At 45.1% G+C, this 20360-nt stretch overlaps 1 pseudogene and 4 gene segments (V, D, J or C); all 5 read right to left on the reverse strand.

Moving 5' to 3' along the window:
• Positions 1-1836, reverse strand: part of LOC126951115 (T cell receptor beta variable 5-5-like) — a 66502-nt gene extending 64666 nt beyond the window's left edge. Inside the window, 1 exon segment of the V gene segment in view lies at positions 1705-1836. Coding sequence covers positions 1705-1753 — 49 coding nt within the window.
• Positions 1-20360, reverse strand: part of LOC126951110 (probable non-functional T cell receptor beta variable 7-3) — a 632711-nt gene that overhangs the window by 513124 nt on the left and 99227 nt on the right.
• The window catches only part of LOC126951089 (T cell receptor beta variable 6-5-like), an 88740-nt gene that overhangs the window by 51736 nt on the left and 16644 nt on the right, over positions 1-20360 (reverse strand).
• LOC126949743 (actin-related protein 2/3 complex subunit 5-like) lies at positions 7759-9051 on the reverse strand (annotated as a pseudogene).
• Positions 10923-12531, reverse strand: LOC126951088 (T cell receptor beta variable 7-7-like). The segment is given in 2 exon segments: positions 10923-12217; positions 12351-12531. Coding segments are annotated over 2 exon segments (522 nt in total).

The raw sequence follows: 20360 nt of genomic DNA on the forward strand, positions 1-20360 counted from the left end.
AAAAGGCCACACCACTGAGGAGTCTGGTAGCCATGGCAGGGCCAGGGAAAAAGGGGCAGATTGTGGGGAGTTTTTAAAATTTGTGTGTTGGGGACATAATACCTGGATGTCAGTAGAGTCACTGGTGATGCCACTGCCCCTGCCAGCCAGTGACTCTGCCCTCTGCCTGCTATTCCTCCCTTGACCTGCTACAACCTTCAACCTACAGTCCAGCCATAAACCTTCGCCCATGTGGTCTCTGCTCCTGGCTGTCTTTCTTCTAACAGACAACAGCCTGACAAGGTTCGTGATCATTTGCCCTCTACCTACCTCCACCATCAGCTCTGGGTGTCCACTTTAGGGCTCTTTTTGACAGGCTATTTCTTCTTCACCGAACATATATGCTTCCCTCCCATTCCTTGGTTTCAATCTTATTTCTTACATGAGATATATTTCAGGTACATTTATACTTAGTGGTGAAAATCCAAACTTAAATTTTAGTAGAATAAATTGAAAAAAATATGCTTAGACATTTATATGAGAAAGCAGTTTTTGTCTACACACAAACAAAATTGTTGTTAGTTTTTGTTGTATTAAATTAAACTCTTGTGCATCAAAAAACACCATAAAAATGAAAATGAAAGCTAAAGACTGGGAAAAGACACAGGGAATGTATATAAATGATAAAAAAAATGTGAAGTTTAACATTCCTCAAAGTTGCTAATGAGGAGGCCATAGTAATGACCCCTAAGGATGTCTGAGCCTCTACTGCAGCCCTGCTGGTCACTAGACGGCAGTATGAAGGCTCTGACTTACTGACCAGGACACAGAAGGTAAGATGGAGCAGGGGAGTAGGTGGAAAATGTATGGACTAGTTTGTTTCCTACTTCTGGTCCTTACAAGCCAGGAGACACTGGGGAAAATGACTCAATGTCCCTGAGCCTCCCATCTGTAAAGAAAGAATAAGAACGTTTGACTTGCCAGATTGTTGGAAAGCTTTAAGCTACATAACAAATAAAAAGAATCAAGCACACATCTGGGGCTCAGCAGTCACTCTTGTACTGAGTTTTCCTAGGAACTGACAAGCTGCAAGAAGATGGAGCAGAGAAATGGGCACACTGAGGGCACAGGAAACCTGGGCTCTGTGGGTTGGGAGAGCTCTGCACTCAGTAGGACAGTAGACAGGCCTTCCATACAACTAAAAGCTTCCCTTGAAGGAGTGAAACCTGGGTGGGGCCTACAGCTCTCAAGTCAGAGCTAAGGCAGGAAGTTTATATACAGAATGTCAGTGACTCTGCTGGGCTGTGCCAAGCTGCTGGCACAGAGATACAGGGCTGAGTCCCCCATCTCCGAGGCGTTCACATTCAGCTCAGAGCTATAGTTAGGGAACTGGTGACCTGAGAATCGACCAGGGAAGTTGCCTCTCTCTCTCTCTTCCTTCTCATAATACTCAAAGATAAACTGGGGCCCCTGACCCAGGGCCTGTTGGTACCAGGACACAGTGTTGTTCCCAGAGATAGGAGAGCATCTCAGTGTCACTTGCTGTCCTCTCTTTCTGATCAGGTGTGTGGGACTTTGGGTGACTCCAGCGTCCACTGAGCCTGTGGGAAAACCAGATGGAGGATGAGCACAGGAGACAGTCTGGAGGCCCTCCCCAAGGTAAAGTGGTGGACATAGGGGTGGGAAAGCTGAGAATGGGGCTGCTGTCCTGTGCACAGGACTCACCTGCTCCCAGGAGACAAAGCAGCGCCCAGCAGAGGAGCCCGGGGCCCATGGCACAGTGGGGCAGGCAGCACTGCACCTGATGCAGGGCTTGGTTCTCCTGGGGAAGAGCTGAGTGAGTTCTGGGCCTTGATTTCCTGATGGGAGGGGTATCCTGTGATGTCACTGTCCTGTGTCCTCCCCAGGCAGGCTTCCTTAGGTCTAGTGCTCCACGGACCCTGGACTCTACCTGTCCTGCAGAGCTGGAGGGATGGGTGAAGGCAGATGGTGACACGGTTGATCCTCTGCCTACACCTCCCCACTCACAGGCTGCCCCATCACCCTCTCACCCTCCTCCCACCTAGTACTGCAGTGCTCCATGCTGGAGCTCACACACCTGCCAATCAGTGGAGGGTTTGGAGCCTGTGATTAAACCCTCACATTCCAGCTCTTCTTTGCTGTCCTCACATCATATTTCTGATGCTAGATTCACACCAATGCTTCTTATCACATTTTCCTCTCCCAGGCAACATTCTCAGCCTCTTTCTTGAGTGTTGAGTGGTGCAGAGTCCCCAAGATTTAGTCCACCTGATCAGATTCAAAGCAGACCTGGGTTGTCTGTAAATTATCAAGACTACAGGTTCCCCAGAAATAATTCTAGGGCTTTATCAGCTCACAGCACAGACCTAGGCAGCTTGGGACTCAGCACCCTCAAGGCCATCCTATATGTAGTGCTCTGGACAGTTTATGTTATTACCTCCAGATCCACCCTGCCTTCAGAAGCTGACCCCAGTGTATCATGTTAACTGGCTCCTCTTTCTCTAACTCCAGAGTGAGTTTGGCTTATGGGAGACAGGACAGCAGAAGGAGGTAGTGTCGCCATGTGTGCTGCTTTGCAAAATCTATTCTCTTGGCTCCTTTCTAGCTGGGTTAAATTTCCTGGTGCCTGAAGGTAGTCACACAGTAGCCTGAAATCTCAGCCACTTAGATATTTCTTTCAGTAGATATCTTAGCTAATGGCTTATAATTATTTTACTCCATAAAGTCCTAGGACAGGACACAATTTTGCCAAGGTTTTTGCTACTTACTACAAGGATAACATTTACTTCAATTTCTGATACCTTGTTCCACATTTCCCCTTGAGCCTTCACCAGAATTATCCTTAATGCTCTGCTTCAGCAATGAAGTCTTTTGCTAGTCTGCTTCTCCGAATTTTTCCAACCTCTATCCATTACCCATTTGCCATTAACCAAAGCTGCTTCTACATTTTCAGGTACTTGTTATAGCAACAGCGTCACTCTCAGCACCATGTTTTCTTTCAATCTCTTTCCTACTGCTATAGAGAAATACCACAGACTGGGAAATTTCTAAAGACAAGAGATTTATTTGGCTTATAGATCTGGAGACTGGGAAGTCCAAGATCAAAGGGCCATAACTGATGAGGGCCTCCTGCTATTATCTAAGCCAGAAGGAAGGGGAAGCAAACACCCAAGACAGAGAAAATGGCTGAATTCATCCTTTTTATCAGAAGACCATTCCCAACACAACTAATTCACTCCCACAATAAGGGCATTGATCTATTTCTGAAGGCAGATCCCTCATGATCTAGTCATAACTGTCCCACCTCCCAATACCATCACATTGACAAATTTCAATATGAGCTTTCTTGGGGACACGGAAGCATAGCACACACATCTACACTGAGAGTCAGTATTTCTACTCTTAAGACTATACATCAAAGAAAACAAAATGCATTTGTCCGCAAGAAAGAATTCCACAAGTATGTTCACAACAACTTTATTCCTAATAGTTGAAGACGGGAGTAACATGGATCGCCATCAGCAGGAGCATGGATCAACAAACTGTGGTGTATTTATACAATGGAATATTAGTCATAAGAAAAAATGACCTACTGATACACCAATATGAATACACTTCAGAAATAGTAATTTTGGAGAAAAATAACTCAATACAATGTTATATAATTCCATTTATATGGAGTTCCGGAACAGACCAAGCTAGTCAATTGTGATAAAAAATAAGAAAAGCTTTGGTCAGACGCGGTGGCTCATGCCTGTAATCCCAGAACTTTGGGAGGCCAAGGTGGGCTGGTCACGAGGTCAGGAGATCGAGACCATCCTGGCTAACATGTTGAGACCCTGTCTCTACTAAGACTACAAAAAAATCAGCCGGGCATGGTGGCAGGTGCCTGTAGTCCCAGCTACTCTGGAAGTTGAGGCAGGAGAATGGCGTGAACCCTGGAGGCGGAGCTTGCAGTGAGCTGAGATTAAGCCACTGCACTTCAGCCTTCATGACAGAGCGAGACTCTGTCTCAAAATAAATAAGAAAGTTTTTATCTCTGGGATAGAAATTGTTTAGAAAGGAGCATGAGGACACTTTTCTGCATGACAGAAATTTTTTTTATAATCATTTCAGTTACTGTTGCACTGGCATATGCATTTGTCAAAACGTACCAGGATATCCTTGTATTAATATTTATGTTTTACTCTCTGTTAATTATACCTTAAATAAAATTATTACTAAAAAGTAAACAGCTAAATGGCATAAAATATGGGAGTCATTTACAAATGTAGGCTTGTATTCTGTACAGCCCAATTTAAAAATGAATCACACAAAAATAAGAAAAGACAGGAACACACGTATCTGTGAAAGTTATGGAGAATGTGAGAAGCACTTGGTGACTGAAGTGGCAACATTGAAATTTGGCATCAAAATAAGCTCAACTGATGCGTGGGCTGAAAAACAACTGAAGATCAATATCAAGTAAAGCTGTAGACAAGCAAAAGCTTTTCACAATATCTTTATATGTTGTTGAAACCATTCTGAGAACCATGAGCTGCTACAAATTTCATAACTTTGGAAACTGGGCATTCATCAGTCTCACAATTGAGAATTTCCTTTCATTTTGGCTTTCAATAGAATGGCCAGTTGGTGGATTGATTTTTTTTGCCAAGCAAGAAGTCTTCTCCCCTCTTTGTGAGTGGGGTCCGAGGAGACCTGACACTCCCCCTTTGGCAGCCTCACAAAGGGGAGTTGGGCACAGCACAGACACACGGGATTCCCTGCACGTGGGGTTTGTACTCCCTGTAAAGCCCAGCTATGGAACACCCAGTCCTGCAGTTAACGGATCCCAACTAAAGAAACCTTGCCTCTAGGTGTCCGCTTTACCTGTAAGTGCCAAAGAGGGATACAGGCTGGAGAAAAATAAAATGTTTGCTCGATATTTTTCTGTAATATTTTACAAGAGAATCAGTCGAGGAGTTCTTGGATTTTCATTCAAGCCAAAGTCATGATAATAGCTGAATTCTTCCTTAATCTACCCCAAGAGGACTCAGACACTGCTCTATGCCCACAAATACGTAGCAGAGATTCATTTATAGTCTCTTTGCGATAATTCTACTAGTCGATTATCTTCAGGACTAATTGGCACAGTTTGGTGCATCTACTAACATTTTCCTTCAGTAGTTTGTTTACTTAGGTGTTGTAGAAATTGTTCTCAATATTTTTTTTGGCCTCCAGAGAACACCTGCTTGGTGTCCAATGGAATCTGAGCCAAGGTGATGTTATCAGTACGACTTATAAACTTGTAGAATCCCAGATCACTCAAGCAGGTTAAAGCTGTTGCCTGGCGAGACCTGCAGGGAAGATGAGGTGCAGCAGAGATGCACTGGGCTCAGGGCACAGCCCACCCCTCACTTTTCCCTTTTGCTCTGAGGCAGTTGCTGCTCTGCACCTGCCTGGACACCAAGGCTGCCCAGCCAACATTCTTCAACTGTAGAGCTCATTAAAGATGAGAGGGACATCCCACCGCTTGCATAATTGTAGTTAGCCTAGCAATAACTGAAAACTGCTGCAACATCTGCGTAATATTGAATCCAAGCCCTAATTTTTCTTAACTCTTTGCCTCCTATGCTGCTCTCCCAGACTCCCCAGAGCCCTTTAGATCCCAGTGGACCACACTGCCGTCTTGTGGCCAATAAGTGAAATGTCATCACTGTTTCTTCTGCAATGGCCCAAGGAATGCTGGGAAGTGTCTGCAGAGTGAGCCGCCAGAATATTCCAGAAGTGCCATGCCGCAGGTTTTATGAGCAGTTTCCCTAAACCCTCATCCCAACACTAGTTCTAACCCTGATTATTGCATTGAGTTACCAATATTAATATCGCATCCTCATTCTGAATAACTCTTATCACATAGCTCCAGTTATAGCCTATCTTTTTCTCCCTTAAAGCTACCATCTAAAGAAAGAGGAACAGAATGAGAGGAATGAAAGAAAATAATATTTGGTTTAAAATAGGAAGAAAACACAGACGTTGAAGTATAAAGAGATTATTTAATCCGAATCACTAAAAATAAACAAATGTCCTTCAAAAATGACAGTGTTACCCCAAAAGTATAGATCAGCAAAAGATGAAGTCAAATGTGTAATAACAAAAAGTAAAATTGAAATATACAAAATGAGTCCTCTTATAAGGCAATAAGCCATAGTGGAGGGAGCAGTACCTAATGCAGTAAATAAGGATGGATATTATTAAGACCAGCAAAGGGCCTGCTACAGGAAATGATCACATTATACAATGCACATCCACTGATCTGAGCACCAAAGAGGGAAAAGATGATTCTGGAAGAGACAGAGGGCAGTGGTAGCTAAGAACACGCTGGTGCAAAATAGTATGATAAGGAAGTAAATCAGCCAGGGGACTGTGGAGTACATGACTTTTCTTTCTCCTGTCTCCTGTGACAGCTGAACTGGACCATTTTCCTCTCTCAGAATTTGCTGCTGCACCCTGAGTTAGATGCCCCTGGTATTTGCTCCACCTCAGCTTCTCATGAACGAACTCCCTCTCCCTCCTTTTTGAGCACGGTCTGAAGCAAAGGTCATCTCTCCCTTCCCTTCAATCCCACAGTACTGGGGATTGGCACAGACTTCTCAGTTGGCATTGACTTCTCTCATCGCATGCTCACATGCCTCCTAACTGTGCCATTTCATTTCCACTAGACTGAAAGTAGGATATGGGCAATGAAACTTAACACCTTTATCATAGAATGCACAAGTGACTGCTTTCAAAATTATTGCTGTTTCTTTCACTGCCTTGGATTATATCTGAACAGGAAAAAAGGCACAATTTCTTTCTTTTTTTTAATTTTCTGAAGTTTTATCATTTTTACAAAACAAAACAAAATGAAACAAAAATCAGGTATCAAAATCAGCAATGAGTTTATAGAATTTCTGCACCAGTTTGCACATAAGTCAGTGATTACAAAACTGGTGTCCAATGTAAATACTAATCACAAGCTGACCTCCCTCTTGGTCAGGTGGTTTGTTTTGGAACTACTGGATATTTATAACATTTTATAAGCACCGGTCATTTTTTGAGAACTGATTTGGTTTGTCCAATAAAGTAAACAATTGTTTGCTGTGTGGCAGTTTCTTTTTTAAAAAAACACTGAGCTAAAACAAAGAATGTGTATTTGTTCGGATCTGAACCAAGTCTTCTGAGATCCTAATTACCCTGAAGAACACTGAAGACATTTATAGGGCATATTAAATAGTATCTTAAATGCTAGTTGTATACCTCATCATGTCTAAGGCAGCTATTATATTTCTAAAGAAAGTAGCATTTCATTCAGAGGCTGCCCAGAGTTTGAATTACACCATGGTTTTTCTTTCTTTCTGCAAATCACTCTTTCTGATTTGCAGTTTTTTCCAAACAGAGCCATATTATTGGAACAAAAGTTTGATGTTCAGGCCCAACAAGCTCTGATATTTTATGGATACATTTGTATAGAGCAAGACTTCTTGCTCTGAACCCTGGGTGACCACAAATAAATTGAGAGGCCATGATTATTGGATGCTGAGAGAAAGTAGCACACTTAAACCCACAGTACAGATGATCAGGAGGCAAGCAAAAACAAAGCTAGAACTCGGTAGCGGTATGCACCCACCACTTACTCCAGAAACATATTTTGCTTAAATAAGGGAAATATGGTCCAGTTTTGCAATGTTAATAGCTGCCAGTCTCTCATAGTTTTTATAAATATCATTTCCCGACTAGCAATGAACTAGGAAACTGGCCTCAAATTCTGACCAAATCTCTCAGTATTAGGTAAAAATAACACAAAACAAAACAAAAAACCAGCCAATAGGGGTTAAAAATTGCACAATTAAACTTGAATGTTAATTATACTATATACAGACTGGTATAAACATCACTGAAATGATTTTGAAAGGATGAAACATTTATATTTTAACACAATTTCTTCTATATTATCCCAATTTTCATTAAAGGAAAAGTGATATGTAAGTTTCTTCTTTACAGATATGAAAAAGCAAGAAGGCAAAGTTGAGAGAAACAGATGCTACCCACAGGGCAGCGGTGGCATTTGGTTGTTTTGGTCTTTGTACCAACAATTCCCACTCCCGAGGCAGATTTCCACTTCCTGCCAGACTACACGGTTTTTCTTGCAGTCAAGACACGAACAATGGACCCTACTCCTCCAGCAGCAAGTGACTTTTCATGCCATTGCAGTAACACAGCACTGCTATTGTCAGAGGGGCTCCCAAATCCTTTATAAATACACTTCATTAGGAGATCCACACCATTCTTGTCCAGAGATTGAACTGCCTTTTCAATATCATTAGCTTTAAAAGAGATGAGCACCTTCAACACAATGCTGCCTGCCCGGTCCTTCACTGCCTGACTCTTGGTGTTGATGGGGAGGTTCTTCAGAGCTGCCTGTAGGGCAGCTGTCATGTTTCCTTGCCGCAGGCGTGAGCCCACCTCGCCCTCATCGGGCTGGCCTGGCCGTCGCCCCCATCTTCTTCGTCCACGAGCTTGTTCTCGTCATATTCATCCACGTCCACCTTCCGGAACCGGCCGACGACACTGTGTTCTTCTACTTCCCAATCCCTACCAGCGGCAAAGGCCTCTTCTTGGCGCTGCCTCTACCTCAGCAAGCGGAGCCCAGCAGACCACTGCCCGGCGCCTAAGGCACAATTTCTTAATGTGACTTAACCACATAAACCTTCCCAAGTGCCAAAAACAATATACCAAGGGATTGCACTTCTCATTGGCGAGATGGCAAAAAAAAAAAAAAAAAAAAAAAAAAAAAAAAACTTTAATGGAGACCCAGAATTCCAGTCCCCTTTATCCAAACATCATTGTATGGCCTCGTTCTACCCAAGAGACAGGGAGAACCATTCCTGTGCCCTGCACCTGGCAGGAAAGCCCTGCTACAGACTGTGGGGAGCTGGCCAGGATGAGTCCCGGTGATTCCGCCCCCAGAGCAGGGATTCTCAGGCGACTCTGGACAACTTCCAGGGACTGAGATGGAGAGCGGCCATACTTCATCTTGGAGAGGAGAAATACTTGGGGTGTGACCCTTCTGACCTCTCAGCCTAAAGTAAAAGCAGAGTCATTCCTAACTGGTGTGGAGCTACTTAGCTATGACTGGTGAGCTGCTTAGTTTCCTAAGAAAAATAGTCCCTGTTACAGGGTCTGTGGGAGCCACAGAAGAATAGCAGGGCCGTAAGTGATTCACAATCCTGCTGCTTGGCCATCTCTGTTGCCAATGACTCCAGCATCTGAGTATTCCATGCAGGAAAGATAATTTGTAAATAATGCACTAGTTCAGTGATCCCTTCAGGGATGTTCAAAATAGTTGTCATGTTCGAGACTGGCATGCTTGTAGGAGACACAGACCTACAGAGCAAGATAATTTGGAGGTTGAATAGAAATAGGAACAATTGAGGCCCCCTTAGATAATGGCTTCTAGGAGCAAGAGTAGAGGGTAGGTGAATTCTGAGCCCTTTTGTCCCCACAAGACATGGCATAACAGGGACATCAGAAAATACTCCAGTGATGTGCTGCTAAACTGGGTGTCTGCGAAGGTGGGGACATGGCTGGTAGCATTTGCTAATTTCTGTTGTACCAGCATCCCCACCATGGCAGATTTCAAGCAGCCAACATGGCTTCACTGAAAGGGGAGCTGGGAAGAGTACGCCTATTTACTGCTTCTGAGTCATACAAGCTGGGTCCAGCACATCCCTAGACTCAAGAGCAAAGCTTTCAAAGTTCTTCAATGCTTCCTACTCAACACACTGAAAATGAGGCCACAGCAACTATAGCAAACCTGATTATTTTTCATGATAAGATCAGAGTGTGTGATCCTGGGTCTTAGAATGGAGAAAGGGATGTTTGTTCAGAGAAAGAATGTCCAAGTCCTCTGAAGCTGCAGAGATCACAGAGCAAATAATGATGCAAATAATTATGGTTGGAAAGCTGCTAGTCTTTGACTTGAAGTAATTGTAAAGAAATGTTTCTCCTGCTTAAATTAAGAATACAGAATGATTTCATTGAGTAGAATCCCTATTCCTTCCTATTTGTTCATTAGTAACATCTCCCCTTTGCTCCTCTTGCATGTTCATTCTCAGTATAAATTGGAAGCCCTGCTCGCTTTTGTTACATGTCCTTGCAGCACCGTTTACAACTGTGGATGGTGTTCTGTTCAGCCTCAGTGTCAGAGCTTGCCCGCTGTTGGGACCAGGTATCTCAGGAGTCATGTGGAGGAAGACGGCAGCCATTGCAAAGAAGGTCTAGGAAGACAGGGCATTCCCATCTGTGCACTGGCCTTACTCAGTCCCAGGAGACACAGGGCACCTGAGCAAGGAGCGATTTGATGATAACACACAATAAAAAATGGGTCCAGAGTATCTCCCTACCACAGACTATCATTCTCTGGGGAAAGAAATTTGGGCTTTTTACCACCACAATTTCTGATCAGTGAATTTGGAAAGGCTGTGATGCCCCTCATAGCTATGAAAGACTCAGGGCACCTCTAACATGGCTGTGTCTGGGACACTGAGTCCCAGATTTAGAGAGCTGGTCTGTCGCCAAGGACTCTCAGAAACTCATGATCCATGATCACATCAACTCTGACCAGTGCATTCGCTTTCATAGATACAAACTGCAGCATCACCCACAGACAGGTGGAAGATTCTATTAAAATATAATCATTGTACTTCTATTTATAACAAATGCTCTATAACAATATATAATATGAGAAATAAACTAACAAGGAATAGAATCAGTATTATAAATAAAACACTTACTGAGTTAAAGGCCTCAGAAAATTTATTTCAAATCAAATGCATTGGACAGCGATGAAAACACTCCGAGTCTAGAAATCAGATTTCCTGAGGGAATCAAGGTGAACCGGCAGCAGTGGCGAATGCATGCTTCTGTCTATCAGGACAGCAGCAATGGCAAATAGAAACAAAATAAAAGATACACGTGGCTTAAAGTAGGCAAATAAATGAAGTCTTATTGTTATCATGATTGTATTTATCAAGTAAGGACTACAAATTTGTAAAGATCTTTACTTCAAACAGGAAGAGATGTTTGATATTTTGTTGCAGAAAACTTCCAAGGTGACAGGGATAGAAGAGCTTCCGAAGAAAGATGTTCCTGGGATGTAGCCTCAGACCTTCCAGTTGCCTCAACATACGCATGAGAAAAGCATGTTTCCTGCTTTTGTTTTGTTTTGTTTTTTGTTTTTTTTTTGTTTTTCGTTTTTTTTTGAGATGGAGTCTCACTCTGTCGCCCAGGCTGGAGTGCAGTGGCCGGATCTCAGCTCACCACAAGCTCCGCCTCCCGGGTTTACGCCATTCTCCTGCCTCAGCCTCCGGAGTAGCTGGGACTACAGGCGCCGCCACCACACCCGGGTAATTTTTTGTATTTTTTAATAGAGACGGAGTTTCACCGTGGTCTAGATCTCCTGACCTTGTGATCCGCCCGCCTCGGCCTCCCAAAGTGCTGAGATTACAGGCATGAGCCACCGCGCCCGGCCTGTTTTCCTGCTTTTGACAACCTCAAGTATGTGGGCAGCACCGCAACCTCCAAGACCTATAGAAGATGCATGTCTGCCCTGAAGGCCGAGGCTAAGACACCCACTCCTTGCTTGAAGAAGTGAGCTGGTTCCGAGGACTCCTAGAGTGCAGTGGGCCGTGATTGTTTTCACCACCTACATTTGCAGTCACTGTGTTTCAGAAATGAATCTGTGGTCTCTTTCTACCTAATGGACAGCCGATGTCCAAATCTACTCCTTTCCCATGAAAAGTGAGGATGAAAGAGAGGCCTCTACTAAAGGTCTCTAGCAGCTGCAAAGAGAAAGAAGGACGAGGTTTGTGAACAGGAAGTAGGCGACCGTGCCACGCTGTGGCTAAGCTGCTGGCACAGAGATACAGGGCCGAGTCCCCCTGCTGTGTGCGCTGGATCTTCAGAGTGGAGACAGATCCCTCAGTCCTCTCTGCAGAGAACCGATCATTGGGCAGCCCTGATTTGTCTGGTTGAGCTTCATAACTGAAGTAAGTCAGAAGCTCTGGGCCCTGTCCTAGGGCCTGTTGGTACCAATAAAGAGTTGCATGACCCGAAATTGGATCACACCTGAGAGCTACATCCTGGCCCCTCTTTGTGACTTTGTACCTTGGAGACTGGGAGACTCTAGCACCTGTGTGACCTGTGGAAATGGAATTCAGCAACAGAATAAGGGACACATTTGTAGGCATCACACAGACACACACACACACACACACACCCCCCCACACACACACAGAGAAAAAATGAAACTACTTTGTGTTCTGAGGACTCACCTGTCCCTAGGAAACCCAGGACCACCCAGCAGAGGAGCCTGGTGCCCATGGCAGGTCACACCAGGACGGGGGCGTTATCAGATCAGTGTCACTGTGAGCAGGAGCAGAGGATGACGGACGTCCTTGTCCCCACAGGGCAGTTCCCACAGTGACATCACTTCCTCTCTCAATCCCCAGGACCTCAGGGTCACAGCATTTATATTAGAACACACTTGGGTGCTGCTTTTAAATATTTATAACCTCCCTTTTAACAACATCAATGCATTTCTCATTGCTTTGGGCTCCCATGCTGTCTGGAGCCAGAGGCATCACGCTGCATCTCTGAGTTCATCTTCTCGTCCTACAGCCGCTCCTCTGTCTGCTGGGCATGTCCTGTAGGATGTGCCAACAGCATCCCCAATACAAGGCACCAAGGCATGAGCTCATTGTCTTTCCTGCAAATCAGGGTCCCCTGTGCCATCCCGATTCACTTCCCAGCCTCCTCCATTCCCCCAGTCACACGTGCCCAATGGGATGTGCCATCACATGGGTTCCCTCATGAACTGCCCTCATACCTTTCTTCTGGGATCTTTTCCCACCTTTGTTAGCTGTAATTCAGAAACCTTGGTAGCACACTCACAGCAGTCATTTTTCATATTCCCCTTCTAAAAGTTTTTTTTTTAATCAATCTCACCTTAAAAGAAGGAGAATGACAATTGAGCTAGTGATTATTTTTAACCGCTATCTTGACTTACTGTTGTTCTCCATATATTCCTATGGGAAGTATTTCTCTTTTTTTCTGACTGCTTTCAAAATCTTCTCTTTGTCCCTCGTGTTCTACAATTTCCCTATGACTTGACTGTCTTACTTGCGATTCATTTTGTTTCTGGAAACTCTGAATTTAGGTCCTTAAACACCTCTAAAAAATTCTCAGCTCACATCTCATAAATATCACCTCATAACATTCTAGTTATGTTATCTGTTTGAAACATCAATCATATGCAAGAAAAAATGGAAAATTATGAAAAAATATGAATATTCTAGTATATGGGAAAATCTATTTTTTTCTTCCTTGTTCTTTAATTTTTTCATATTTCACTTTTAATTTTCTGTGCTGCATTCTAGATCACTCCTGCAGATCCACCATTGATATCACTAAAAATCTCTTTAGGAGGAGCTGATCCACTGTTGGACTTTCCATTTTGTTTGCAGTGATTGTATGAGGCATTTCTAGATATATTATTTGACAACTTTATGAAAGTTGATGGTTTCAGGCATTCTTTTTCCTTGTTTCAGTTCCCCCTCATGTTCATTTAAATGTGGCTCTCCAAACTTTCATATCTCATAATGCCAAAATTTCCAGTCTTCGGGTTTGCACTTCAAACGTTTGTTGCTTGTGCTCATTGTGTTCCTCGTTGCTATCTCCTAATATTTTTCACACTGGGAATCTATTTGTTCAATGGGAGTCTGTGACATTCCAATGAGGCCCGGACTGAGTGTGAACAACACTAAGAATCTGTCATTTTTACAGGCATCTCTGGTCTAACTCACAAATGTATAGGGCCTAGAACTGTCTGCTGGACTCTAGGCTGCCAAATACACCCACGGCAAAGGTTGGTTGGGTCAAAAATGCTCTCAGGACACTTCCAAGGAAAGATTCAGAATAGAATTCAAATTTTCTAATTCTTTTTAATAAAACTCTTTTCATAAATAAATCCCATTAAGTCCTGTAGTTATCATGACATTTTCTTCCAAGAGGAAATTACATAGATAGATAGAAAGATAGAGATAGATAGATAGATAGATAGATAGATAGATAGATAGATAGATAGATGGATGAATACATACATACATACATACATACATACATACATACATACATGCACCCTCTGGGTGGAGGGACACTTCAGACACAGGATTAAAACAAAAGTTAGTCACCAGTGTCTGGAACATCTACACACAAATTGTGTCCACATTCCCCTGGGCAACACAGGTGTCCCCCAGAGAGGAGTCCAGGGACTGTGGCAGGTTGAGGCAGTTGTGTGATCCAATGCCTTTATCTAGGAGAGTCCATCCTATGCTGGATTGTTTTAAGGCAATTTTGCCAAGGTAAGAGCCTGCATTTCCCAGAATGCCATTTCTCTTACCATTCTAGGTTAGAGATGGTCAAGGATACATTTGGTAAAATTTGGAAGACAGATGTAAAACAGTCACTAGGACAATTGGTAGGTCAGACAGTGAGAGTCAGTGACCAGCAGATACAGAGGCATCCAACAGACTTAGGAAGTCCTGTTCCTTCTGCACCCTGTGTCCAGTTAATCTTCCCAAATGCTGGCAAACAGCCGCCAGGCTGCCCCCAGTGTTTGGCAGTGCACCTGCAGGAGTGGCCCCCACATAGAGGGAACAGCTTCCCCAGAAGCAGGTCTCCTTGGCCTTTTCCCGTACTCCCAGCTCAAGGTTTCACTGCATGGCCTGGCATGCTCTGATCCTCTCATGTCCCTGCCACTCCAGCCTGTCCTGCCCAGACCTCCAGAAGCCCTGGCTATTGACTGGCTCCTTCACCTTCTGACTTCTCTCCTCAAGACCTTGTCTTCCTCAGCTCCTCCCACAGATGCATAGTCTAGTTCTGATAATAAATCTGTTACACTCTCAAACTTGTAGTGGCCCTGTTTTATTGATAATAACCTAATGGAGATTTTCTTACCAGAAGTGGTTTCAAGGAACGATGTATAAGAATGGAATTCTAGAAGTGGATCTCTGATCTGTCTAGATTTGTTGTGGGGAAAGACCCTTAAGGAGAGCACAGACACCTGGAGGAGGTCAGGTGCTGCAGTGACAAGAGGAAGCCTTGAGCCAGGTGTGGTCGCCGTGATAGTGATTCCCCATCAATTTCCAAGACTGACCTCAGCCCAGCATTCAAAGGGATGGGATTTGTTGTACTTAATGCTAGATCTCTGCCAGATTAAAGTAGATGTAGCATGTTCCTACTATTGGGTCATCCACTCACTCATCATTCACTCAACCTCTCGTTCACTCATCCATCCTCTGTGAAATTGGTCTCCCCACATGCCAGGCACCAATGTTGGTAAATGCAGCAGGCACAGCCTTAGCTCTCATGGGCTTAAAAATTGAGTGGAGAGGTTGGGTGTGGTGGCTCAGGCCTGTAATCCCAGCGCTTTGGGAGACCAAGGCAGGTGGATCATGAGGCCAGGAGATTGAGACAATCCTGGCCAACATGGTGAAACATCACCTCTACTAAAAGTACAAAAAAGAATTAGCTGGGCATGGTGGCGCATACCTGTAATCCCAGCTACTCGGGAGGCTGAGGCAGGAGAATCACTTGAATTAGAGAGTAAGAGGTTGCAGCGAGCAGAGATCACACCACTGCACTCCAGCCTGGCCACAGAGTGAGACTCTGTCTCAAAAAAAAAAAAAAAAAAAAAAAAAAAAAAAAAAAAAAAAAAATTGGGGGAACCACAAAAATAATCAGAACAAGTATCTGAGAAAGCCCAAGTGTGCTAAACGTTACTAACAGACACATGATTCTACGGGAGCTTATGAGACGACAGTTGATTTCAGCTGGAAGTGAAGGGAGTGCTTCCCACAGGAGGGCTGATGATGCTGAGATCTGAAGCACAGGCAGGAGGTGGCCACTAGACAAAGGAAGGCTCCAGCCCAGGGGAAAGGAAGTGGCCTTTTAAGTCTTTGTGATGGGAAGGAAGGAGTCACAGAAGAGGGGTTCCCCCCATGGCTGCAGTAGAGGGGGCGGGGAGGTGGGGGATGGAGGGTGACTGCCCAGATGGGAAAGGTGGGCCACAGGAGAGACCACGTGAGGGTGGGGGCTGGGGTAAAACCTAGAGAGAGGAAGCAACACATTCACCAGGGAGAGACTGGAGTCTAGATGGATGTGAAATACAAATCCTGTTTCATCCTGGGGGCCCCAGACTCAGGATGATGAGTAGAAAAGTAGGAGCTGGGGAAGTCCTGGCCCTACCCACAAGGGAGTGCTCAGAGGATAGACCAGAGAGAGCAACAAAGGAGACATCCGAGGACCTGGAGCAGTCCAGGCCTGGCTGAGACTGCCTGCAGAGGCGCCTGGCACAGAGCGAGGCTCATACTGTCTGGGCCAGTTGGGGCCACTTGGGGTTCCAAGGTTCCTGTTGCAGAAAACTCTGCCCAGGGCATCCCTGAGTCTTGGGTGGGGGAGGAGGGCAGAGCCTCTCTGCTTTCATGTGCGGAGAGGAGACGGCCTTGTAACGCTGTGGAGTCACTGCTGCCACAAATGTACACAGATGTCTGGGAAGGAGCAGCCGACTCCAGTCTGAGTGGGAAATCCTCTGTGTTTAATCTGGAGACATTGTAGCCACTGGGGACTTCTCCTTTATCAGTAGTACCAGCAGCACCTGAGTAATGAATCAACCTCAGCCCCATGCCTGGGTCTTGTCGATACCAGTACATGAAGTTATGGTTCATATCCTGGGCACACTGCACTGTCATGCTCTGTCCTGTCTTCAGGACTTGGAATTTTGGTGTCTGAGTGACACCAACATTCACTAGACCTGCAGAGAAGAACAAAGCTGATGCTACAGCCCCAATGGAAAGGGGCTGGGCCTTGAAATCCACGCAAGGGGCCCTGCCCAGGACCCACCTGCCCACAGGAGAGAAAAGGCCACACAGCACAGGAGCTCAATGCTCATGGCAGGTGCTACAGGATGGAGGGGTCTTCTGGGCCTGTGCGTTGATAAAAGGGGAACAGGACTCTCAAGGGAGTCATTCTGAGACCTCATTCTCCCTGCCTGGGCTCCAGAGCCTTCCTGTCAGGAGAGGCCACGCCCATTCCCCAGATGGTCAAATTCAAGATAAATGCACCAGTGAACAGCTGAGAATGAGAAGAACACATTCGTCTGAATTGAAACAAGTCTATAAGATTTCATGATCTTTTGCGTCCAGACTTCTGAAACAGTCTAAGTAGGAACCCAGAGGGCCTTTCACTATCTATTCTTTATTCTTTCAAGATTGGCCACTGGCACCTCGAACTGCTGTTGGTATTGACAATAAAATAGGGAACAAAACATCCACAATTTCTGAAATGATGAGTTTTACAGTCTAGAGCGCAAGAGAAGTATCCATTAGTCACACAAAGTCGTGGAAAATGACAATGATGTTAAATCTGTGAATACTAATGCATATTATAAGCTGTGAGTATTTATAATAAGGAGGTGCAGCCTAGAAAAACTGTTGAAGGAATGTCTCCCTAGAGATGGTCATAGTTAAACTGAGATTTGGAGAAAGAACACAAAATAAGAGACTTGTGTTGACCCAGAGGATACAGCGTGGAGTGGAATGGCCTTTGTTGGGAGGAGCATGATGCATGAGGAATGGCCTGAACTGACACTTCTGTGGTTGACGTGGAGATGAGGATGCAGAGGAAGGGAGAGAACAGCTGGGAGCAGACATCACATGGAGAAGGCTGAATACTGACATGAGCGTGGTATAGGGAAGAAGGAGTTGTGAAGGCCGTCAGGGAAAAGAACATAGACCTGTGTTGTCAATGCTGTCTGCAAATACACAATTTCAAATGAACCTTCCTTTCTGAGAGCAACTGAGGAACAGGACTTCTGAGGCCAGAGCTGCAGGAGGGGCCTGGAAGAGGGGCTGCATCTACTCACATCACGGTGATGGTCGTTCCCTCGTCCAGCTGAGACTGGCCTGGGGGAAAAGCTCAGCACACAGCAGGGTTTCACACACACAGGGCTGCTCAGAGCTCTGAGGGCCCCAACCTGGGCAGTGTTGGGGAGAGGCCTATGGGACAACATTATCCACTGCCTGAATCACGGTCTTGTGAAGACAAGGCCACCTATATCTTCCACTGAGCTTTGTGTGCAGAGGAAGGTGGCTGTGGGGTGACTGCTGGTGCAAGAGGGCACAGAGGTCTGGGAGAGGCTTCTGACACCAAGGCCACGTATTTGGCTTTGAGAGAAAGTTACAGACCCTCAGGGATTTCTCTGTAGTGCGGGCTGGGACGGATCAGCTGTGCACCAGCTTCGGCTCTTGTTAACTCTCACACATGTAGTCATGGATGACAGTCTCAGGCATCTCTGTGCCACTTCATGTCCTGCATTTGTTCTTTAGTATCTTGGGATCTGGTTGTCCCAGCTTCTGTGAAGTCTATGATAGAAGGAAGTTGAGTGCCCAGTGAGGGACCCAATAATGTAGACCTGAGGTGAAGGCTTAGGCTAGGATGTGGTGAGCCAAGGAAAAGGCTTTACGGGACTCACCTGCCCCTGGGGAGCAAAAGGCCACACCACTCAGGAGCCTGGTGGTCATAGCTGGGTCAGGGAAAAACGGGGAAATTGCGGGGAGGTTTTTCAGCTTGTGTGTTGGGGACATAAATCCTGGATGTTAGTAGAGTCAACTGGTGATGCCACTGTCCCTGCCAGCCAGTGACTCTGCCCTCTGCCTGCTATTCCTCCCTCTACCTGCTGCAACCTTCAACCTACAGTCCAGTCATAAACTTTCACCCATGTGGTCTCTGCTTTTGGCTGTCTTTCTTCTAACAGACAACAGCCTGACAAGGTTCGTGATCATTTCTCCTCTACCTACCTCCCCACCGTCAGCTCCGGGTGTCCACTTCAGGGCTCTTTTTAACAGGCTTCTTCACTGAACAGATGTCCTTCCCTCCCATTCCTAGGTCTCTATGTTGTTTTTCATAGGAGATATATTTCAGGTACATTTATACTTAGTGGTGAAAATCCAAACTTAAATTTTACTAGAATAAATTAAGAAAAACATGTGTAGACATTTATATGAGAAAGCAGTTTTTGTCTACACAGAAACAGAATTGTTTTTAGTTTTTGTTGCATTAAAGTAAACTCTTTTGCATCAAAAAACACCATAAATATGAAAATATAAGCTGCAGACTGGGGAAAGACACAGGGAATGCATGTAAATGATTTTTTTTTAATGTGAAATTTAACATTCCTCAAAGTTGCTAATGAAGAAGCCATAGTAATGACTCCTTAAGACAGCTGAGCCTCTACTGCAGCCCTGCAGGTCACTAGAGGACAGTGTGAGGGTTCTGGTTTACTGACCAGGATGCAGAAGGTGATGATGGAGCAGGGGGAATAGGTGGAAAATGTATGGACTAGTTTGTTTCCTACTTCTGATTCTTGCAAGCCAGGAGACACTGGGGAAAATGACTCAATGTCCCTGATCCTTCCATCTGTAAAGGAAGAATAAGAATGTTTGATGTGCAAGATTGTTGAAAACTTTTAAGCTATATAACAAATACAAACAATCAAGCACACGTCTGGGGCTCAGCAGTCACTCTTGTTCTGAAATTACCCAGGAAGTGACAAGCTGCAAGAAGATGCAGCAGAGAAGCAGGCACTCTCAGGGCACATGAAATTTGGGCTCTGTTGGTTGGGAGAGCTCTGCGCTCAGTAGGACAGTAGACATGCCTTCCAAACAACTAAAAGCTTCCCTTGAAGGAGTGAAAACTGGGTGGGGCCTGCAGCTCTCAAGTCAAAGCTAAGGCAGGAAGTTTATATACAGAATGTCAGTGACTCTGCCGGGCTGTGCCAAGCTGCTGGCACAGAGATACAGGGCCGAGTCCCCCGCCTCCAAGGCATTCACATTCAGCTCAGAGCTATAGTTAGGGAACTGGTGACCTGAGAATCGATCAAGGAAGTTGCCCCTCTCTCTCTCTTTCTCCTCATAATACTCAAAGATAAACTGGGGCCCCTGACCCAGGGCCTGTTGGTACCAGTACACACTGGTGTGCCCAGAGATAGGAGAGCATCTCAGTGTCACTTGCTGTCCTGTTGTTTTGATCAAATGTCTGGGACTTTGGGTGACTCCACCGTCCACTGAGCCTGTGGGAAAAGGAGACAGAGGGTGAGCACAGGAGACAGCCTGGAAACCCTCCCCGAGGTAAAGTGGAGGACACAGGGGTGGGAAAGCTGAGAATGGGGCTGCTGTCCTGTGGACAGGACTCACCTGCTCCCAGTAGACAAAGCAGCGCCCAGCAGA

The sequence above is a fragment of the Macaca thibetana genome, chromosome 3 (assembly GCF_024542745.1).
Source record: "Macaca thibetana thibetana isolate TM-01 chromosome 3, ASM2454274v1, whole genome shotgun sequence".
NCBI classification, from domain to species: Eukaryota; Metazoa; Chordata; class Mammalia; order Primates; family Cercopithecidae; genus Macaca; species Macaca thibetana.